The sequence below is a fragment of the Panthera leo genome, chromosome D4 (assembly GCF_018350215.1).
Source record: "Panthera leo isolate Ple1 chromosome D4, P.leo_Ple1_pat1.1, whole genome shotgun sequence".
NCBI lineage: Eukaryota > Metazoa > Chordata > Mammalia > Carnivora > Felidae > Panthera > Panthera leo.
The window spans coordinates 83,116,507-83,139,364 of record NC_056691.1 but is presented as its reverse complement, the minus strand read 5'-3'; the positions used below and the strand labels follow the sequence as shown (position 1 = coordinate 83,139,364).

Sequence of the window (22,858 nt, the reverse complement as noted above, 5' to 3'; positions counted from 1 at the left end):
GGCTGGGGGAGGACGCCGGCCTGGCAGCGGGAAAGAGCATGGCACCTGGGCCTGACCAGCTGGGGTCACGGGCTCCGCAGGGTCCTCGTCAGAGCCCCTCTGTAGCAGCTGTCCCTGGGCAGATGCTCCTCAGAACTCCGGTTACCCCACGGCTTCCAGAAAAGGGAGGTGCAATTTCTCTATGAAGAATGAATCCTAGAGGAAGAAACGGTGCTTCCTGCATTTATTGTGGGCCAGAGATGGATAAAAATGTGGTGTTTTCCCCAGCTCTTGCTTTTAGTTTGTGGTTCTTCTCGATGGTATTCTTAAATATTTGGTAGAACTTGTTAAAGACAAGAGTTGTTTAATTGTGAAACTCCACTATAAAGAAAACACAGTATGAATATGCCCAGTAGCATATTTGCATATGTGTCTAGAATTCTGAGTGTGGAAATACAGTGGTAAAAGACAGTCTTCGACATACAAAGCATTTCCTGGAACATAGTAGGTGTCTTTTAAATATTTGTTGAAGACATTAACTGTGCAAGTAACGGGTAGACAACAAGTCCTTGGTAATTTTCACCCTATTCGCCTTTTGACAGGTTTTGGTGGGGGTGGGGAATATGGGAAATAAGACATGGCTTGTTAGTACTGATCTCTACCATATTATTACAGTATAGAAATGTGTAAGGCGTGGTCTGTGGGCAAGGGAAACAGTGCTCCCCCACCGGTTGTGGAAATGACCACTGGAGGAACTGCTGGTTGGCCCAGAGATTAGTTGGCAGCCACCATCCTTCTCTTGAACATCCCCGGCTTCCAAAGATCCTAGGTGATTGAGGAGTGACATACCCCGAGTCAGGGAACTGCTGTCCACTGTCCCTAAGTCACCACGCAGTCCCCAGCCCCCAGCTGAGCAGGTTACTTGTGAGCTGGTGTGGTGCTGTGGCATTCTGGCTCTGAAGTCCAGTGGACCTGTTTTACTGGTTACTAGCTTGGTGACCGTGGGCAGGCCATTTACCCTCTCAGCTATAGTTTCTTTTCAGTACTAACTTCAGAAGAGGGTGAAGGGCGGAGGTAAAAACGATGATTTGGCAGTATGCCTGACTCAGTACTTGACACGTTGTAGTTGGTGCTCAATAAAATGTAAGGTTCATTCCATTTCATGGCAGCTTCAATCCTGTGTACATGAGATGGGGGTGGGACTGGAAATAAGATTGCAGGCTTGTGAGATTTTTCTTCCTTAAGGAATTATCTTCTCTAGAATTGGTGGGGAGGAGAAGAATTTAAAAGGCATATTTTCTCAATTTTTAAAAGCCTTTTATACTTAAACAATAGCACGTACGATAATTTATCAATAAATCAAGCTATACATAGTACATTTTGCACATTTTTAAGTTATTTAAGTTCATCTATTTACATTACAGAATATTTGCAAAATAGAGGCAGATGCACCTGGGATCTCTGCACTGTCGCATTCTGGTATCTGTGTGCCCAGTTTAATTCATGGACATTAGATATGCATGCCTGATATCATGGGTAGATCTCCGTTTCCTCGGAGTCTTCCCCCATCCCCGTCCCCAAAATCTGCACTCAGTCCTGAGTGCTGCCAGTAGGGTTTGTGACACCCACCGGGTGCTGTTGGCTGGCTCGAGGCACCGGCAGCAGTGATGAGAAAAGCCGTGATGACAGAGCAAAGGAAATCCTCAAACAACAGAGAAGAGAAAGGAAGAGGAGAGGGTTGGTCAGGAGCAGGGGAATAAGGAAGGTGCCCTACACATACGCGCATGCGCACATGTGCAACTCTAGCCATTTAGTAAGAGAAACAAGTTGGAATGAGGCTTAACGAGCAAGTGTGTTAAGTTACTGGTTGGTTTTTGCTGTCTGTTTGGTAGCAGCAGCCACCTCCCTAAGATGCTTGCTTTGCCAGCACTTTCACTGGCTTTTGGCCCGTTGGGAGCCCCAGGAGAGAATTCCTGGTTAGAGGATCCTCTGTGAACGGATTCTCACGGGGCTGTAAATGCACAAGAGATAAACCAGCTCCGTTGGTCCCACATGGGTGCCACTCGGGAAGTGAAAAAACCTGGTGGCGTAAAGATCCAAATAACCCCTCAGCTCCTACTGCTGGGTTGCTTTGGATCCCACTTCCAGCAGAGCCCTCTCTATCCTCCTCCGAGTCTGTAGAGGGCGCTCATGTCACTGGAATCCCACTTCCTGGCCTAGGGCAGGCAGAGGAGCAGGAGCCCTGAGTGCCTCAGATCCTTTCGCAAGGGAAAGTCAGCAATCTGCCCTTCGGCGATCTCAGGACGCCTTTGGGGCAGGGAGTGATATTTCTCAAAGGGTGGTATTTAGATGAGCTCTTTAGTTCAGCTTGCATGCTTAGGCACTCACGTGCTGGTGGATTAGGAAGGGGCAGCACAGGTTAGAGTCCCTTCCTTGGGAGAATGGTTCGTTTTTGTCCTTCTTGCCTGAAGAACTTGTATTTGATGTTCTCCACGTCCCACTGTGCTGCCTCCATTACCTGCCTTCTGTTTTACTGCCTTGTTTTCTACATGCCAGGCACGTGGCCTTTCAGCCCTTCCCGAAGCTTTGCTGACCCGGCTGGTGTTCCCACGGCTCCTTCTCAGTTATCTGTTAGCCCATATCACACTTGCCTTGTAGTTACTTAGGTCTCATACCCCCACTGGACTCTAAACCCCTACAGGGCAGAGACCTTGGGGTCTCATCCATCTCTGCAGCCCTGGCTTCTAGCATAGGACCTGGTGCGTGAGAGGCCTTCTCGGGTAAGAAATGAATTAATCCACTTAAGTAACTGTTGGTGACTTAGACTTGCTTCTAAGATGAGTAGAAGAGAGAGTGATTCAAAGAAATGAGTCACTTCAGTGAATTCGTAGGCTCTTTATTAGAAGGCAGTAGATTTTCTTGGGTAAGAGGTCCTGCCCTTGGCTTTGCCACCATTTTTCTAGAACTATAATGTTTTGGTGTATGTCTTACCACCCCCCCTCCCCATGATACTGACTTCTTCATTATGTTACCTGGAGGCAGGTTCCAACCATTATTGCACACTTTTGACCAGGGGTTAGCAAACTACAACCCATGTGCTAAATCTGGCCCACCGCCTATTGTTAATAAAGTTTTATTGGCACGCAGCCACACACATTTGTTTATATATTGAGGGTGACTGTTTTGTGCTACCATGACTGAGTTGAGTAGTTACGACAGAGACAGTAGATCTCCAAAACCTAAAATATTTACTTCCTGGCCTTTTACAAGAACAGTGTACTGACCCCTGTTTTAGATGTCCCGTTGCTGTCTGCCAGCCCACAGTCCTCGGTTATGCAGGGATTATCTGATGTGAAGCAGCATGTTGAAGAAGGGGTACGTGCATAAAGGGTTTGAAACACCTGGTTCCAGCACTTGCCATTCGAGGAACATTCAGCACATTGTTGTGGTACTGTGCGATCTCTTCTTCATCTATAAAACGGGCATGGAAAATGTCTGCCTCACAGGTGATTCTGTGCCCTGCTTGTGAAAGCACTCTGTGGATGTCCGAGCAGGCCCTCAGAGCAACCGTGGACATTATTGCTGCTGTTCTCTTTCTCAGGAGGAGGAAGCCAAGAAACTGGTGAGTGAAGCCATTGCAGCTGGCATCTTCAATGACCTGGGGTCTGGAAGTAACATTGATCTCTGTGTCATCAGCAAGAGCAAGCTGGACTTTCTCCGCCCGTACTCCGTGCCCAACAAGAAGGGGACTAGGTGAGTGAAGGAGATGAAATTCTGCCTGTGGCCCTAATTTCCTTGGCCACTCTCAATCTCTCCGTGGCATTTCAACTGGGTTTTCTTGACTGTTAGCCACGTTAGGTTTAAGTAAATCCAGTGTCCCTGGGCCGGCCTTACACAACAGACCTGTGAGTCATTATTTGCTTTATTTGCTGTCAGGTGTAGGAAAGTGATTTAATTTGAAAATGTTGGTGGGAGAGGGAGAGCAGGGCCCAGGAAAGAGCCCTACCCTGGAGGGTTGTGGGGGAGAGGTTCGAATCGCCTGGTGTTCTTTCTCTGGTCTCTTAAAGAAGCCCCTGAATTCTGTATGAAATTCTGTGAGAAGCATTTTTTGGGGAAACCAGCCCATAGCTTTTCTCAGAGTGGTCCAGGAGTCGCAAGCAGTTATAAACCGTTCGTTAGGAGTCTCTGAAAGTCTTGGGAGCTGACTGGTGCCTCCTGCCCTCCAGGGAGCCCTGTCCTTTAGCCCGTGGCCATGTGCCGAGCAGGCTCCGTGTGTCGGTGGAGCGGCCCGGGCTCGGACTGGGGGACAGGGTTCTAGACGATTTGCGGAATAGAAGTGGAAGGTTTCCAGCCTCGTGGCTGGAGCATGCAGACGAGCTGCTCATTTGCGGTCTCCCGTGGCCGTCCGGCCGTCCTCTGGCTCCCGGCCTCTTCTGTACCCTGCGTGGCTCAAGACGTGGCTCCTGACCGCTGCTTCCAGCCACGTCCGTGCGAATGCAGCACGGCAGGATTTATAAACTCAACCACTTCCGTTTCGCCCCACAGCTAGCCCAGAGTGTGGCAAGCACCTTCTGGAATGCTTACTTTAACGCTCACTACTCATACCCAGATTCCAAATCGGGAGTAATTCCAAGGAAAGAGTAGAACATTGAGAACCAGCACTGCGCTCGGCATTGTGGGAACTCCCGTGTGCTCATGGAGGGTAGGACAGCTCAGCAGCAAGAAGTTCTCGCTCAGGGGTTGGAGAGATCTCGTTGCCTGGCGTGTGACTTTGGGCGCGTCAGTGTCCCAGTCTTTGAAATGATGGAGCTAGATTAGGTGATCTCTAACGACCTGTGGGGTACCTGGCACTGTACTGGGGGAGCAGGCTTTGCCAGACTCCCTGATGGACTGCCTCCCCCATTATTTGCAAGATGCTGCGTGAGCTGAACAAGTCCATGGCGAAGAGTTCAGGGAGGGGGCGTGGTTACACTCCATCCAGACTGAACGGTGTCCTGGGTGAGGATTCCGGAAGCCATGTTGGAGCCGCGGAAAAGTATTTGTGTTGGACAAGGAACCTGTGCTCAGCAGTAGCACATCTTAATTCTTGGAGACGCTGGCTTTCCTCTGGAAGGGAGACTGAACGAGAACAGAAGCGAAATGATCCCGTCGGCTGGTTGTGAGGGATTCAGTGAGGTGGTGTGAAAGGTGCTGGGCCCGTGGCAGGTGTGGGCAGCTTGCTCTCTAGACGGAGCTTGCTCGCTCCTCGGGCCCTGAGGCGGGTGCCATGTGGCGTCAGGCCCCGTGACGACAGCGTGTACTCTGGGATCTTCCCGTCACCTTTTCTGCCAGTGGCTGATCGCTGGGGCGCTCCCTGGGGTAGGGGAACCTCTCCCAGAGTGGGCAGTCCGGCGGGGGAGAGCGCGGGGGCAGAGCCTCAGGCCTGGGCAGGTGCAGACCCGGCCATGCACCTTCCTCTCGGCTCTGCCCCCAGCCCTCCGCAGCCCTGCTCCGGGAAGGAAGCCCTCTCTGCATGCCGACACCGGGCGCCATGACTAGGGTGGCGGGGCGGCGCCCGCGGCCAGGCCTCCCACAGATGCTGTGCTTCGGAGGAGTTGGGCGCAGCAGCCACGTGGGGCTCTGGCTCCAAGAGGACAGGCTGCCAAGGGCCGGTCTGGGGGAGGGAGCCACGTCTTCACACTGGCACGGACGGGTGGGGCACATCTTTAAAAGGTGCTGCTGGCCCCTCCTTGGAAGGGTGTGGTTGGGACCCGAAGGTTTGGCAGAAACGCGGCCAGCCATTCTTTGCTGCTCAGGCTCCTCTGACGTCACCCACTTTTTTCCGCTTCCCGCTCCCTGTTTGAGCACAAGTGCCCATTCGAGGGGGTGATTTTCGAGGAGCACGTGGTCATGGCACAGCTAGCAGCCTTCTGTTAGTCCATGCCAGATTGACAGAAATAATGTCCCAGCTGGGGACAGACCAGAGGAACAGTTGGATTTGTACTGTTTGACGATATTGTAATTCCTGGCCCCAGTGTGAGAATTAGCAGCTCAAATGTGGATCTCACAGACCGCTTGTGCTCAGAGAAACCGCTGTCGACTCAGAGAGAGGTGTGGGGAGTGTCGTCGCGGTGATCCGCCACGCCGCCACAGGCAGCAGGCCACCCTCCTCGAGGCTCAAGGGTGTCGTCAACAGTGACAAGCCCAGAGTGCGGCTGTGGGCCATTTTTATACTTAAAATGTTCTTGAAGTGTTCAAGATAACATTTAAGTCATCCTTTTTTCTATACAAGAGAAGGGTGATGGCGGCTTAACAGATCTGCTTCCCGCTGATACTGAAAGGTGCTCTTGGGAGGTTGATGCTCGAAGGCGAATGACCAAGTGTTTTCCAGCATCTTCTGGGGATGGTAAGGTGGTGGGGAAGGAAATCTGAGTGCCCATTAAGTGCCAGGTGCTCTGCAGGAGTGCTTTTAATGCACATCTCTCCCAGGCGTCCCTATTTTGTGGCACTTGAGCACTGAGGAGAGCGAGCCTCCGGACGGCTGAATGAATCCCCCCCAGGCTACAGAGCAGGGAGTCAGGAGAGCCAGGCTCTGCGTCCGGGCTGTTTGCCACCTTACCTGAGCGCATGTCCCTCACTCCGGCCCCGTGTGGGGCCCCTTGAGGAGATCCTAACTCGGCCTTTGTTTCTGTCCCGTTAGGTTTGGCCGGTACAGGTGTGAGAAAGGGACCACCGCAGTCCTCACGGAAAGGGTCACTAGCCTGGAATTCGAGGTGCTGGAAGAAACCGTGCAGACGATGGACACTTCCTGAATGGTGTCCGTGGATTGGGGTGGCGGGGTTACTGCTCTACCGGACGGGGGGCGGTGGAGGCTCCCCCGTAAGACATTCATTTGGCAGTGTGTGCTGATGAAACCCAATAAAAAATGAAAACCAAACTGAGTGGCTGAGGCCTGGGGGTCGTGTGGTTTTTTGGCCACCAAGGCTCAGTGACCTGGCCTGAGTGCCAGTCTGCGTTCAAGCAGGCGTGAGAGCAACGTCACCCTCCTGAAAGCAGGTGAGGCCTCATCCGTTGCAGCAGTCAGATGGACCTTTCTCCCCACCCCTTGTGCTACTTGTCTTTCTTCAGGGCGGTCCCAGGGTTTCTTGTTTTGTTTTTTTAGGGTGAGGGCAGCACAGCCTTTTACCTCAGCAGCCAAATAGGAAGAAAGTAGAGACGATCAGTTCTAAGTACGCAGAAAATGCAGGTAGGTTAGGTGGACAGTTTGCTTCTCCGTGGCCGTGTACAACTGGGTGCGCTCCACTTGGGCCGGTTTCACGGAAGTCAGAGGAACGCTTTGGGGCTGTCGGTAATGATTAGGATACCATCATTTCACAGGCACTCAGGCCTGCTGAATGGTTGAAATCTCACGCCTCCAGAGCGTTCTGGAGTAGGCAGTGTTGCTCTCATAGTGTTGGACGTAGATGGCATGCAGAAAGCAAGTTCATCTGGGTCTGAGGCGGATTCTGCCAAGGGTGACACAGTAGAGGCTCAGAGCCTTAAGCAGAGTAGGTGTTAAAAAAAAACCTGTGTGGAATCAGAAAAACCTTCAGTGGTAGAGGCGAGGCAGAAGATAGGGCTTCGACTCTCCCCTAGAGATAGCGTGCTGGGATACACAAGAAAGAGTCCCGGCACCAAGGTCTTCCAGAATGAACCCACTCTCGGTCCAGCCCCCCCTTGTTAAAACTGCAGAGAGAGGGGTAGGGAGAACAATGCAGTTACTTAGGGCAGCATTGTGGCTGACGATTGTCAGAATTATCTGGGGAGCTGAAGAAAATTCCAAGATTACTCAGAATGCCTGGGGTCTGAGAAATGTTTTTTAAAGGCGCCTCGAGAAATGTTGCTGACACACGAAGCTGTTTTAAAATTATGAACCCATGAATTGTACACATTCACAGAAGTGACCCCTCTTACCCCATTTTATTTCAAACATGGAGAACAAGTACAAAGCAAAGGTTGCATCTGAAGAAAATGTCTCAAACCCGACAGTGTTACAGTAGAACAGAGTTCACACATGGAAACAGAGCAGTGGCCCAGCCCAAGTCCTTTATCCCCAGGGAGGCCTGGGCCCCTGGTCAGCAAGTTGGCTGCAAGCGGACCACCTGACCAGAACGCTAACAGAGCGGGCGGGCATGTCTCTATCTAGCTGGAGGGCTGAACTGTCACCAAGTCAGCGGGTGACAACTTAGACCATTTGAGGATTAACTTGAGTATAAGCAAACGATTTCCTTCAGAGCTTGAGTTTTCCTTAAGTTCACATTTATAAATTAGTCTTCACAGTTAATCCTATTTGGGAACAAATAAATGAACATAGTTCTGGTTTCCTATGCATAATACAACTGTATGTTAACTCTTGACTTACATGGTCCATGGGTCAGTTTTGTGAAGGGGGGAGTGGCAACCATTTTGGGATCGTCTGCAAGGCGACGATGCTAGGTAACTTGCAGATTTTATTTCAAATTCTGTCAGCAACGCTGAAGGTAGATAGTCTTAGTCCCAGTTTACAGATGAAGAAATTAAGGCTCAGGCTAAGGAAGATGCCCAGGGTCGCGGCGGGAAGTTGCAGAACCAGAACTTGCACAGAGAACAGCCCAAGGGCATGTTTTATATTTGTTTTTTGGTTTTTTTTGTACCCCATGCTTCCTTCCCACGGAGGACAACGCTTAACACTGATCGTTAAGTGACCTGCCAGCACTGAAGCAGGTGACGGAAGTGCCTGCTACACGGCAGGTGTTCAGGAGAAGGCGGCTGAGCCGGACTGCATGGAAGGCACACGTGGCTTCCCAATATTATTTGCCTTCTGAAGCTCTGTGCCAGATGCTGAGTTCTCCTCATCGTCATTCATCGAGTTATAAACATAGATAAAATATTAGGAAAATCACTCTGCTTAAAAAAAAAAATTTCCACCTTATCCTTTTACAACAGAGCAAGCACACAGCTTGATTTTTTAAAAAAGATTCTAAGAGCTAAACCGAACTTGCTACTAACCATTTTGAAAGGCTCACTACAAATCACACCGTCTCCTGCAACCCCCCTGTTCTTACAAACCTTGACAGGTCACTGAAGGAATTATCCTCAAGATTCACATTACAGTCCAGACACATGGGGCGCGTCAGTGGCTCGCCGAACCACTCACCCTTGGTAACAACCCAGCTGAGATTGTCCACAAAAGTTTAAAGAAAGGACTTTCGAATTTGACCACCAGTTAACGTGTGACCAGTGCCCCTCCCCCCAGCTGCTCTGCATTCGGCATCTGCTGTAAAGCCCGGCCCCCTCGGGGAACCCGCTGAACCCTCTTGTCTTAGTTGATCTAGGCTACCAGGCGGCCACTTTGGAGAGAAGACTCAAGTAAGGCAAAGTGGTGCGGCTCTGCTAAGGCACGCCGCGTCCACGTTCAGGTGCTTGAAGTCCACACGTGCATCTGTTTGGCAACCTGGTGCACATATCCGATGTCCGGTCTCTGGTTGGGGTCGGGGTAGATGCACATACTGACCAGTTCTCGTAACTGTAAGAGAGAGAACGCTGCGTGTTATTTGTAGGGAAGCAGCAGCCTCGTGAGGCTCTGCCGGCACTTGACCTGTCTCGACTCCTTCAACCCTCGCGGCTCTGGGGGGGTGAGGGCTGGCACTTCCGGTAAGTGACGGGTGTGCAGGCACGGCCACCGCGGAGAGCCAGCCGAGACCAGTCCTGCGCCTGTCCGGCCCCGAAGGCCACGCTCCGAGACCTCGCGAGCGGGTACGTCCAGACAGCTGTGAACTTCCAGCTGCCCACGCTGCTGTGTGCGTGTGTGTGTGTGCGCGCGCGCGTGCTGTCGGTCATGCGGATACCCAAACCAGAGGACAAAACTCAAGGCGAGGGCTTATTGATGATAATAAATGCATTAACATGCAGCAGGGCTGCAGTCTGCCCACCCCCTGGCCTCTTTATTGTGCTCATGAAAGACAGAGCTTTTAATTATACAGACACCGAAGGCTGCTCCTGCCTCGGGGTGGGGGAGGGGCGCCTTGAGCCTCTGATCGCCTCGTTCTTCTGATAGCCAGAGTGCCAATTATTTTAATGGTAATTAAGATAATGACCTTAAAAAAGCCTACGTCTCAACTTGCATCACTGGGCTCGCTGCAGTTTTAAATACCTGGTGCTGGAGGGGCTGGCCTGCCCTGGGGTCGGGGGCAACGGCGGAGAGACGCTTGGTTCCCAATAAGGGGGCTCGTGTGGACTCGGTGGCCACGCTCAGGGAGTCTGGGGAGGGCGGAGGGGTCACGCGGAGGCCCCGGGGCTACTGTACGTGCTCCACGTTTCACACCTGAGGTGTTTCGGGCTGCAGACGAGGTTTTTCCGGGTCGGGCATTGGGAGCATCTCCTCCAGTCCGCGTGCCGCCTTTTTGGGGTTCCGCTGCTTTCTCGGCACCGGGAAGCCCCCCGGACAGGCGCTGAGGCCGAGTCTGCGGTCAGCCCAACACGCCTGGAGTCTGAGGCTGCCCACGACGAGCACGTACTTTTCAGAGCCCGACAGCAGTCAGGGGAAGGCGGCGGCTGGCCCCTGACAGCTTAATGTACCCAAGAAAAACACATCGGGGTAAAGTCATTGTGACTCCCAGTTACTCCTCTGTGAGTGGACTGTGCGGTTGGCAAGAAGAGCAAGTTTGGTAAACTTCAGAAATCAAGAGAAACAGACAATAAAGTGTCTTTATACCCATTTCTAAGAGGTGATGTAAACTTCAAAAGTGAGGTGTACTGAGTGACTCCAGTGCTAAGAAGCATCTCTCCTCACCACACTGCCTAGAAATGCTGGGTGTACGAGGTGAAAGCCAGATGCCCTGGGGAGTACGAGGTCACGGAGTTGGAATGATGGACTTGGGAGGGAAGGGGGCTGAGGGCTTTACTCAGCAGATTCATTCATTTCAGCTTCTGTCTGGAAGGCAGAGAGAAGTTGTGATCTGCTCCAAATTGCAAGTCTAAGCTTCTAAATGGTACAGAGTTCCAAATTTGTTACTTATTTTTTAAAGTTTTGAAAATGCTATTTGTTTGTTTATTTATTTATTTGAGAGAGAGAGAGAGAGAGAGAGAGAGAGAGAGAGGTGGTGGGGGGGGGCGGGGGACAGAATCTGAAGCAGGCTCCAGGCTCTGAGCACAGAGCCCGACACGGGGCTGGAACTTGTGAACCGTGAAATCATGACCTGAACTGAAGTCGGATGCTTAAATGACTGAGCCATCCAGGCACCCCTCCCAATTTAAAACGGTAAGAAAAGAGGGGCCCCTGGGTGGCCCAGTTGGTTAAGCATCCAACTCTTGATAACTGGGTCAGGTCATGATCTCGTGGTCATGGGATCAAGCCCCTCGTCGGGCTCCATGCTGAGCATGGAGCCTGCATGGGATTCTCTCTCTGCCCCTCCCTCTCCCTCGCCCACACACACACACACACACTCTCTCTCTCTCTCTCTCTCTCAAAAATAAACTTAAAAAAAAAAAAAAGATAAGAAAAACCAAATGCAACTATTAACTTGGTTAAGAAATCTAGTTTTTCCTTTCCTGCCAACTTCCACTCCAGAGCACTTCGACTTCTTCCAACGATACGTAGAAGAATTCTGTAAACCACTGAGGTAAAGGCCATGAGAGTGTGTACTGAACAACCCAAGGAATGTGTACTCCTGGTCCTCTCTCTCTCCTCTGGGAGCGTGCAAAGCCAGTGAGCACAGCCTTAAGTATGAAGGCTGCCAAGAGAAGGGTGGCTGACGACCCTTTTGGCTGGCCTGCCTGGACATGGGGTTCAAGCACGTTGGGAGACCTGGTCTCTGCAGCTCAAGCCCCCGGGAGACCAGGGCTGCTCCTTTCGGAACCTTCGGGATGGGGATCGCGGCGAGCTGCACAGGTGGCGCCTCATCCCAGCTGGACACCTGGGTACTGGAGACATGTGCCATCAAGATACGCTGGCACAGTGGTTGGGGGCGGAGTCTCTGGGTTCAAATCCTGCCTCCACCGCTCGCAAGTTACGTGACCTCGGGAAAGTTACTTTAACCTATCCGTGTCTCGGTTTCCTCAGTAAAATGGGAGTTGGGGAGCGGGGAGGACTCAACGGTAAGTCATAAACGTGGGCTGTTACCGTGACAGTAGCTTCCAGTCAGTGTTAACCTGGTGCTAAACTGAGCGCATCACGTGCATTACCCTCATCCGTACGCCGACCCTGTGAGGTAGAGTCTAGGATCATCGCCACGTTACAGACGAGGAAACGGAGACTCAGAAGGGACTCACCCGAGGACGGTGAAGGGAGCGTGCAAGTGAACACATCCGTCTCAGCCCTCACACCCTCACATCAGCCTCAGCCATCTGTCACATCCGCCCTCAGCCAGGCTGTGTCGTAAACCTGCCATTTCACCTTCACATTTGATTCACAAAGGTGAAATCTTAGCCCTATTTTTAAGAAGACGGACCTGAGGAAGGGGACGCTCAGCCAGTAGCTGGCACGACCCAATGCCAGACCTGTCCGTCTGGACCCAGAGCAGAACGCTGACGGTAAGAACCCAAGGTGTGACTCAGGTCTGTGACAGTAGGGAGACCAGTCCGCTTGCCGTGGCTTCCGGTCGTGGGAGCGGAGTAGCAGCCGGCCGGCCGGGCTACGGGGCAAGCCAAGGCGCCGCCGCCTCCCGCCTCCGCATCTGGTTCCTGTTGTCCGACACCACGTGGAGCCCGTCTCCGCGACCCGCAGCAGCGAGCGTCCCACTCAAGCACCGGGTTGGGAGCCAAAAGGGCAGAAGTGTGCCCACGGGGCCTCCCCGGCCAGCTCCTGCTGGATTCGGTGCCGGTGGGCAGGCCACAGACTGCTGCTGGGGGCCCACACTGGTGTCTGTGAAACCTCTCCCGCAAAACTAATCTACTTTGCCCCCTCACTGAGTCGCTTTCCCAGAAATGTCCACCCGGCGAGGTGAACCCCCGCCCAACCCCACAAGATGCCTCTGCTCGTGAGCCACTGCTGGCCATCGGAGTCCCCAGGTCTGGTGACAGCAAACCCACCTTCTCAGAGTAATGTTCTCCAGGGAGAGGTGGGTAGTCACATTGCTCGATCTTCTGGCAGAGGGAGAAGAGATTCATTTTATCTCCATAGAAGGGGCTCTGGAGAGCTGCCATCTGCAAGGGGAGAGGGTGAGAGGCATGAGTTTGCAGCCCTGAGGTCCGGGGACAAAAGGGACCGCTCCGGATGGCCGTACGGTCCTTCTCTGGTCCTTGCTGCGACTGTCGGGCAGGCTGGCTTCACAACCCCGATGAAGCTGGGATTCAATAGAAAGCAGCAGTTTTAACGTGATCCTTGTCTTATAAGCAAAGCAAGCGGCACAAGGTTTCAGTGACAAAACCCGAAGGGCAACCAGGCGGGGCCAGCCGCGCGCAGGCACACCCCGCCTCACACCTCAGCTCCCAAGGCCTGAGTTTTGGCCGTGCGTGCCGCGCCGGCAGACGGAAAGAGGCTCTGCTCACCGGGATCGGGGCCCAGCAGGCCCGCTCTGGTACCCTGTCTTCTACTTCTAAGAAGCAATTCCAAAGACACCCGTGGGAGGATGTCCGAGGAGTACATTTAGGGAATTACTTACCTGAGGACTAGCGTGTTGGGGGTGGTGGGGAGGTAAGGTTTTGGTTTGCATTCTGGCTATTTCGCTAGCTGCAAGTTCAGGGTTCTCTTTGGAAGCTGGACGCCCAGACATCATCAGGGAGGAGGGGCGGGAGGAAGAAGGCTGGCCGCCGGCCACCGACTGCAGGGGCCTGGGACCCTCCGCTGGGCAGAAGCTCCAAGGTGGGAGCAAGTGCCCGGCTCTGCGCTCTGCCTGCTGCGTCTTCTGTCTTCTGCCCTCTGGTCTCTTCGTCCATAAAACGCAAAGACGCTCCACGCACAGGGCTGTGGTGAGGCGTGGCTGGCACCAGAGGCGCCAGGAGCTGAGGCTTCCCGGACTCCCCACCCCGACCGTTCAGGGCACTACTGGCGGGGTGTCTTCAGAGGGGGTACGTGGGAGCTACGGGCGGCTCCATGAGGCAGCCGCGTGGCACCCAGCGCAGTGCCCGCCAGCCCCATCTGCTGATTAATCCACGATGGGATTCAAGTGCTTCTTGTCACTCCCACTCACTGTCGCCTGCCGCCGAGAGACGGCCCAACGCCTCCCGCTGATGAAGTGCCCTTGGGTAATTGTGCCTGCCCGTCCGGTTGGCCTCGGTTCCCTTCGAGGAGCCGGGCTGCCAAGGCCACTCTGTGCAGACTCCTTGGCCGGGGCACTGGGCTACCCGAGGACTCCTCACTTGTCCTCGGGCCCCGGAGGACAGGCCAGCAAGCGCGATCTCAGGGCAGGAAGGAGCCCACGGGTGCTGGGTTTATGGGTTCCCGCTAGCTTTAGTGTCCCGGTCTGCCCGCAACCTCTGTGCACCCCCGTGAACAGGTCCGGTGGCCCCCAGGGCAGGGCCGGCCTCCTTCAGGAGGGCCCAGGGGGCTTCAGACCCAGGCAGCATCCTTGGGCCGACACACGGCCTTTGGGGAAGCAGCCGAGCGTGACCGGGAGACTCTGGTTTCCTCTGACCCCGGTCCAGGCGTCTGCCCGGGGCGGCACCTGTGCGCCCAGGTGCCTGGGCCACGCTCGAGCTTTCAGGTGGACGTTCAGGGCCGGCCTCACCCCTCCTCCCGTGACCAGGGACTCCGACCCGCCCTGAGGAGGGCTGCGGGGAGTGGCCCTGGTCCTCGGCAGGGAAGGCTGTGTACGTGGAGGCCCTGCCCGCCGCGGGCTCCGCCAGCCTGACGGGGAGCTGGCTTTACCACTGAGTGTGCAAAACGGCATCGCTCGGGTGATGCGTTTCCAATAGTTAAAATGAGAGCCTCGGGTGCAAAGGGTTAATTGGGCAGCTTCAAAAGGACATCTGTTGCCACAGCGGAGAGCAGCTGAGGCTCCGGGGCGGTCACTCGGGGTGATCTGCGTGCCCCGCGAGTCGTGGCTAGATGATTAAGACAGATTTTCCTGGAAAGTGTTTCTGTTCAGAGTAGAAAGGACATTTAAAATGTTGGTCCACTAACACAGGCCCTGGCTTTCCATGTGTCGGAGCTGGGAGGCTGGCGAAGCCCTTCGACGAGCCAACCTGATCTGCGCAAACCTTGCTGTTTAGGAGTCCAAAAGGGCCCCAGAAATCGGTGGCCTTCAGCGCACCCCTGCCTCCTTTCCGGCACCCTCCCACACAGGCCTGACCGGGGTCGGCAGCGGCTCCACCAGGGAAGCCCTCCCCCCCCCGGCCTCCCCGCTGACAGCGGCTTCTCCATCCACACAGGCAGATTCTAGTGGCAGCGACATCCCCCCCCGCTGCCCCTCCAGCTGCGGGCCCTGGGCCTTCCACCCGGATCAGGGCACTGGGCTGTGAAGGAACCTCGGGCTGCCCGAGAGGCTGGGATTAGAACGATTACCCCGAACGACGAGATCCTCGCACCGGCGACCACCCACGTCTGCACGGGCGACGCGGAGGAGGAATCGCCGTCTGGGGCCGATCCCGGCTGTCTGTCAGGGCTGCTGGAGCCGTGGCTCTCAGCGCTGCTCCTCAAATGCAGAACTGTCCCTCTGTGGCGTTATCGGGATGACACACGACCGGGGACCCGGGAGAGTGCCGGCACTAGCCCCCGCCGGGGGAGCTCGGAGAGACTGGTGTGCGATCTGAGATGTCACAGGAAGAAGGGCAACTGCCTTTGACTCCTGCTCTGTCGGGGCCTCCGACGCCCATCTTGTCACCTAGTGTCTCCCAGAGGCCAATCACCAAGCGGTCTGCAGCCCTGTTCTGCCACGAGGTAAAGGGCAGCCGGACCACGCTCTGGGTCAAGCCACGATTCCAAACGCGCCTCTGCGCCAGGGGCGGCTGATTCTTAGTCTGTTTCCCCCACTGCTTTCTTGCTGGGTCTCAGTCCCTTGAGGCTGCTGTGAGAAGGTCCCCCGCCGAAGATCCTGAGGCTGGCACCGGATGAGCCAATTCCTTCAGCTCGTGCTTCAGAGCTGAGCTCTCGTGTAAATAAATAAATTCCGCAGAGCCCGGGCAGTCCGCCGGACCGTAGTGAAAACAAAGCCCCGGGCCTTCTAACAAGGCCAAGCCCCAGCATCTCTGGGACAGAGGGGAGGCTGCTGAAGTCACTTGGGGCTCCTGGCTCCTCACAACCTGGTCTTTCGTCTCCCAGGGGCTCTGGGCAGAGGCCCGGGTCCCTTTCTCCACCAGGGGCGCCTACTCCAGAAGGCCTGCCCGTCCTGTGTGGCCAGGGCCTGGCTCCTGTCCACAGGGGAGTGGGCTCTGACAGGCAGCCTGGGGACAAGCGCCCATCCTGGCCACTTTCCTGCTGTGTGACCCTGGGAAGTCTCTCCGCTTCCCCGAGCCTCAGTTTCCTCGCACAGAGCCAGGCTGGGACTGGCCTAGCGTGATTTCCCCGATTCACCCCAACGTCCCGGGCGGCGCTGGCCTGGCGGGGCTCCCCGCTGCTGAGCCAATTGGCCGGTTTCTCCTGGTGCTGACCTCTTCAAGACAGATCCCAGTTTGCGCCCACTCCTGGGGGACACAAGCCGGTGCTTTGTGGCAGCTCCTCACTAGCCACGGGTCAACATCAGCATCTTAAAGTGACCTCAGGAGTTCCTCCCTGGATATGGGGATGCCGTGAAAGGGGCATGGTGGGCTGAATAAAGGCTCCCAGAAACGTCTGTCTCTTAATCCTTGAAGCCTGTGAACGTGTTACCTTAAATTCCAAAAGGGAGTCGGCAGATGTGATCGAATTAAGTGCCCCAGATGGCAGGTTCTTCTGGTTGGTCCAGGTGGGTCCTAAATGTAACCACAAGTGTCCTTACATGAGGGAGGCCGAGGGGGATTTGACTGCAGAGGAGGAGACGTGTCGCCAGAGTGCTATGAGGAGGGGGTCACGAGCCAAGGAATGCAGGTCACCTATTTTCCATGCAAAAGGCAAGGAAATGGGCTCTCCCTAGAGCCCGGAGAAGGAACCAGCCTCACCAACACGTGCTGTCCACTGAAATCGATGCTGGATTTCCGGCCCCCAGAACGGTAAGCGGATAATGTTGTTTTCGACTTCGTGATAACCTGTTACAGCAGCCAGAGGAAACTCACACGGGGGGCTTTTGAGACTTCCAGTCCATGCTGGGGCTCCCGGAAGGGCAGGCCTGGCCGCATCGGGCAGGTTTTCTCTCCCTCCCTGTCTGCTGGGAAAACATCCACTCCCCGCGGGGCCGGGGGTGTGGGGAGAGGGGTGGTGGCCCGCAGCAGAGCCCCTGCCGCCTGACATCCTCCGAGAGGCTGGCCACGGCTGGCCACATCAGCCACACTAGCCCTCTTCTGTGGGAGGCCCAGGTCCTTAGATCAGTGCCTGCTGTCCCCAAGGATGTCAATGCCCGAAGGAATTGACTGATTTCATTGACCTCCCACTGCCAACACGTCCCTCCCTGGCTGCCAGCTGTGCGGCCCCCCATGCTGCCGACACGTAAATCAGCTCAGCTGAACGAGAGGCTGGTGCTGGTGAGCCACGAACACGGACGCTGCCTTGTTAGACGCGCGTTTAGGTGCCGCCGAGACCCAGAGGACCGCCTACCGGGAACCCACGGGCCGAGTGTGGCAGGCCTGGGTGGGCATCGGCCTCCAGAAGCCGAGACAAAGGCTCGGGCAGGGAGCAGGGCGGCTCTGTGCCCGGGGCTTGGCGCAAGCACAGGGAGCCAGCTGCCACCCTCTGGCCCCGGGGAGATGAGCCTGCCGCCTGCCGCACCCACCCTGGGCTCACACCCTGGTTGGTGGCCCGCGTGTCTGTCTGTTTATGTTTGCAGACCCTCGGGGTTCACAGAGGCAGGGAGCGGCTTACGGAAATCCCAAGCCCGGAATGGAAAAATAAGAGGACCAAACCATCTGGACCAGGGACGATATCCATGAAGGCAGGGGGACAAAGCTGAGTCCTCCATGGAAAAGGGGGCCAAGCTGCACTCTGGTTTCCTGCTGGCCAAAGCAAAAAGGGAAACGTGGCCAGTTGTGGGGTAGATGCCAACTGATCGGCCTGCACTGGGTCAGCAGCTCCGGGCAGCAGGGGTGGGGGGGCGGGGGGGGCAGGGGCGGGGGATAATGAACTTCAGTGACCTGCCTGCCATTGCCAGAGGGCTTTCTCTGAGCCACGCTCTGTTGGTGCCTCACAGCAAGGGACGGCGTGACCCCATTTTGTACTGGGGTGACGGAAGCTCCTGGAAGGAGACGCTGACTTGCCCCAGGGCCTTCATGGGGTGAGGGGGCAGCTGAGCTCTGAACGCAGGTCCTTCTGCCCAAAGTGGCCCCACACCAGGATCCTGCGCGCTCTCACCCAAATTACCGCAGCCACGTGAGTTAGCTGCGTGCACGCGCGCGCACAGTCGGATTCAAACTCGCACGCCCTGCCCCCTGCTACGCGGAGGGCATCTGCCTGGTCCTGGGGAGACCGGGAGCGGCAGTCCGGCCCCCTGAAGACTGACCCCGGGGTGGACGACGCCCGGTTAGTGGGGGGCTGGAACCCCCTCCTCAGAGGGGCAGGGGGGCAGGGCTGTGGGTACAGGAGCACGGAGCCCAGGGAGGGTGGGCTTGGCTTTGTCACCGGCCTTAGCCCTGGTGGCCCTGGTGTTCACCTGAAGAAGAGACTGTACTTGGAGAGATGGCTGGAGAGACCCCGAAGTCAGGATTCATCTTGGGAGGCAGATACCGGTGCCAGAGATTCTGAGACTCCGGAGCTTTGCCCACCTGGCTTTCATTCACTGTAGGCAAAACGCAACCGAACAAGCCCTCTGGGGCTATTACGAATGTGCAGGCACGTGGGGCACCCAGTAAAAGCGGGTTTCTTTCCTTTCCTGTCATCCTTGCTGAGGAGAGTTCCGACTTTCATCTCTTTTCTCTTGTTGCTAAAGACGCCAATTCCCCTCCACATTCCCTCCCGCACCCACTGTCCTTCCCAAGGTCACCGCCCACCCCCCTGCTCAACCACTCTGACTCCCAAACCCCACGGCAGCCGGGCTGTGGAGGGAGACAGGGACGGGGAAGGATACAGAACACAGCCCTCTTCCGCCTGAGGGGGCCAGGAACTGCCCTGCGCTCCCTGATCCACTGCGGCCACCAGGTGGGCACCACCGCACCCCGGCTGCTCCCGTTCGGTGGCCATTAAAAGAATTCCTCCCACCACAGATGCCCTGTGGGGTCCCGGAAAGCAGGTCTGCTCCCCATCTCTGACAGTCAGGGTCCGACTCCCCCTCAGACCTTCAAGATGACACCGTGGGTGGCCCACACTGCTGACCTCCGGGAGAAGGGGGTCCCAGGCACAAATGCCACCTGGTTTCCTCTTTAACCACTAGGTTGCTTATTTAAAATGAAATGTCTGCTCTTAAAAGCATTTGAGTTGCTGTGAAGTTTCAACCTTGCAAAGGGATCAGTTTTGACCTCAGAGTCTCAATCAGTAACGTGGGGAGGGGGGGACCCTACTGCCAAAGGCCCCGACCACAGAGGCAACCACGGTCCCCACGTGGATCAGCAGTGGGCAGCTTTTTCCTTAAGTTCACGCCCAAGGACTGTGAGGTCAATTCCCAGAGGCAAAAGTCCCAAGGAAGCCAAGAAACCAGTCTCCGTGACACCCACACACTCCCGGTGGCCCCTGGCTGCTACCTTGAGCGTCGCCGCCCTGGCGGTCACGGGCCACGTCAGCGTGATAAGGGGCCTCTTCAGCTTCTCACTTCTGAGCCAGACCCCACATGTGCTCAAGTCAGCTCCGGGGAAAGCAGAAAAATAATCAAGGTTCCAATTTTGAAAGCAAACCGTGCTTTCTGGTCTCATGGCCCTTGGAGGATTGTCAAAGCTTTTCACATCTGTTGTTGTATTTATCTGGACGGTGACGGTGCAGGATGGGTACTATTCCCATTTTACAGATGGAGAGGCGGGCTCAGCAGGATGCACAGAATCCCAGAGCTGCCCAGCACGACGGGGCCAGGGCCAGGGTGCTGGAGGGTGTGGCTGCCAGCGTGAAGACACAGGAGGGCTCAGGCCCCCTGCCCTCCCACTGGCGGCTGCAACAGCTTCATGGCTAAGAATGGCTTGTGCTCCCAGACCCCCAAGGGTGGCTGGCCAGAATGAGCGGGAGCTTCTGTTTGTTCGTGGCGTCTCATGTCTGAGCCTGCCAAGACTCAGAAATATTCCCGTCCTTCCATCCTGATTGACCACCACATCTGGAAGTGGCCATTTGGTGGCTCCATTTCATGGCTCACGGGAGGGAACAGTGGTCTTTAGTGAGACCCATATTGCTGAGCCCGGGAGTGTGTGGACACCCTCTGTGGCGAGGGCTTCAGAAGCATGGGCCAGAGCTGACCCCTTCTGTCCCCAACAGAAGCCTGAGGCATGGGTGAATGTCAAACAGTGGACAGGAGCACCCTGGTTACCAGGGAAACTGGGGCAACCAGACCCCCTGCCTGTGCCACAGGCAGACACTGGACTCTGTTTCTAGTCTGTCTCCCTCTGAGCTGCCCAAGGGTGGCATGGAACCCAGTCTGCCACTGGTCACACATCTAACAATGTCCTCCAGCCCAACGGTGTTAATCAGGCAGACGATGGGCTGAGTGGGGTGAAGGACAGGACCCAGATGGTGCCCGTGTCACAGGTGGACACCGTACATCCCTGGGTTCCCACCTTGAGCTGGTCGGGGGAGCCCTGCCCCGGCTGGGTCCCTGACACACATGCCTCCCTGAACGCCGCTGAGCCGTGAGGCAGACACTCACCTCATACAGCAAACAGCCCAGAGACCAGATGTCGGACTTGAAGTTGTAGCCATTCTCGTGGATCCTCTCCGGTGACATGTAGTACGGCGTCCCCACTGCAACACAGGAAGACGGAAGAGGGGTGGGTGCTTATGCTCTGTGCGGGGAAGGACGTAAGGGGGAGGGGAAGGTGTGGAGGCTGGGGAGAGAGCCAGCCTTGGTCTCCCCGGGTGCCTGGGCAGCCCCCTCTCCCTCTCCGCCTGTCCCCCCTCAGCCAGAGGAGATGCTGGACAGGACCGGAGCTCCCACACTGGGTAGGGTGCTAAAGCCCCTGGGGACAGGGACCTCCTCACACCTGAGAATCAGCCTGGGGACTGGGCAGTTGGGGACAGTGTTTCTGCCAAGGGCCCGGGGGTGTGGGATGCAGTGGCCAGGCTCTGGGAAGCAACTGATCAAATGTCCTTTAGGGTGAGTGCTTGAATCCTAGAAGAGTCCAGATTTCTCAACAGTGGGAAGGAAAAAAAAAAAACCCAAAAAACCTGTTAATGCTGACCTAACATTCGTGTTCCTAACAGTCCCCCAAGGAGGCATACCCACTTTACAGATGGGGAAATGGAGGCTCAGAAAAGCGGCAGGACTACGGTTCAAACACAGATCTTTAGGCTCCAGGAAGTGAGCTCTTAGCCACTACCCTTGGCTGGCACCAAACGGCATGTCCAGACTTGGGGTTGGCCAAGATGTCTTAAATCAAACCGAGGACAGAAAAGATAGTAACCATAAAAGAAAAGACTGATAAATTGGACTTCACTAAAATTACGGACTTCAGTTCCCCAAAAGACCATTTAGAGAGTCAAGGCAAGCTGCAGGCTGGAAGAAAACAGTCCTTCCATACATATACCCAACAACGGCCCCGTACACAGAATATTTTAAAGCATCTATAATTCAGTAAGTAGAAGACAAACAACCCCCTCTCTCAAGTTAGCCAAAGACTTGAAAGGGCACTTCACAAAAGAGAATTTCCAAGCGGCCAATAAGCACATGAAATGATATTTTTCTCATTACTCATCAAGGCAACACAGATTAAAAGCACAGCAAATTACCACCATCCACCCACCTGAGGTCAAAGTTAAAAAGACAGATATAAACAAAGCCTGATGATGTGGGGGGGGGGGGCCGGCAACTGGAACCCTCACGTATTGCCGATGGGGACAAAAAAATAGTACACCCACCTGGGAAAACCATCTATCGAGCTGAAAACGCTGCTGATCCCATAACCTGCCAGGTCTGTTCCCAGGTCAATGTCCAAGAAAAATGAGTGCTTCTGTCCATCAAGAGCCATGATCAAGAATGTGCAAAGTGGCTTTATTCACGATAGCCAGAAACTAGAAACAAAAGCCAATCGACGCTAGAATGGATAAATTGCTCATGTGGCCTGTTCACACAATGGAACAGTAAACATCAACGAACAGGAGCCACGAAACTGGTCGATCTCGCAGACACGGTGTTGAGTGAAAGCAACCATGACAGAAGGGCATGCGCTATCTGATTCCATTTTTATCAAGAACAGGGTATGTATATACGTGAGAATTCAGTTAAAAAGCAGAGGGGGCACACCCTTGACGATGTGGAATTAATTGTACAAAGATGAGAGGGTTTCCTGAGAGGAGGTGAGCTCCTCATCACCAGAGGCATGCAAACTGCAGCAGAGGGGCTGCTTTGGTGGGGAGGAGGGGCCCAGAGTCAGGATTTGTAAACAGATCTGTGGTCTGAGACTCTGATCCCAGTCCATTCGGAGGATGACTGTCCTGGATGATTTGCGATCAGACCTTAAAGGTTGCTACACAGAGAACATTTCCACTGGCCTGCAGATGCCACCTGGACATGATGGTGGCTGCTGCTGCTCCAGCCAGAGTCTGTGTAAGGAGCCGGAGTCCAGGGGCGCCTGGGTGGCTCAGTCGGTTGAGCGTCCGACTTCAGCTCAGGTCATGATCTCACAGTTTGTGAGTTCGAGCCCCGCGTCAGGCTCTGTGCGGAAGCTCGGAGCCTGGAGCCTGCTTCGGATTCTGTGTCTCCCTCTCTCTCTGCCTCTCCCCACCCCGCCCCGTTTATGCTCTCTCTCTCTC

At 55.2% G+C, this 22,858-nt stretch overlaps 2 protein-coding genes across 4 annotated transcripts in view; one reads left to right on the top strand and one right to left on the bottom strand.

The window, feature by feature from the left end:
* PSMB7 (proteasome 20S subunit beta 7) overlaps positions 1–6,895 on the top strand; it is a 58,845-nt gene extending 51,950 nt beyond the window's left edge. Inside the window, exons 7-8 of the mRNA XM_042912749.1 lie at positions 3,581–3,732; positions 6,659–6,895. Of these exons, the coding sequence (XP_042768683.1) occupies positions 3,581–3,732; positions 6,659–6,770 (264 nt within the window). The 3' untranslated portion in view covers positions 6,771–6,895. The remainder of the gene's footprint in view (positions 1–3,580; positions 3,733–6,658) is intronic.
* A 1,003-nt stretch (positions 6,896–7,898) lies between these two features.
* Positions 7,899–22,858, bottom strand: part of NEK6 (NIMA related kinase 6) — an 85,532-nt gene continuing 70,572 nt past the window's right edge. For all 3 annotated transcript variants that reach the window (XM_042912748.1, XM_042912747.1, XM_042912746.1), the window contains exons 8-10: positions 20,757–20,851; positions 13,006–13,119; positions 7,899–9,502 (exon numbers count right to left, since the gene is read on the bottom strand). In XM_042912748.1, the coding sequence (XP_042768682.1) occupies positions 9,392–9,502; positions 13,006–13,119; positions 20,757–20,851 (320 nt within the window). In that variant the 3' untranslated portion in view covers positions 7,899–9,391. The remainder of the gene's footprint in view (positions 9,503–13,005; positions 13,120–20,756; positions 20,852–22,858) is intronic.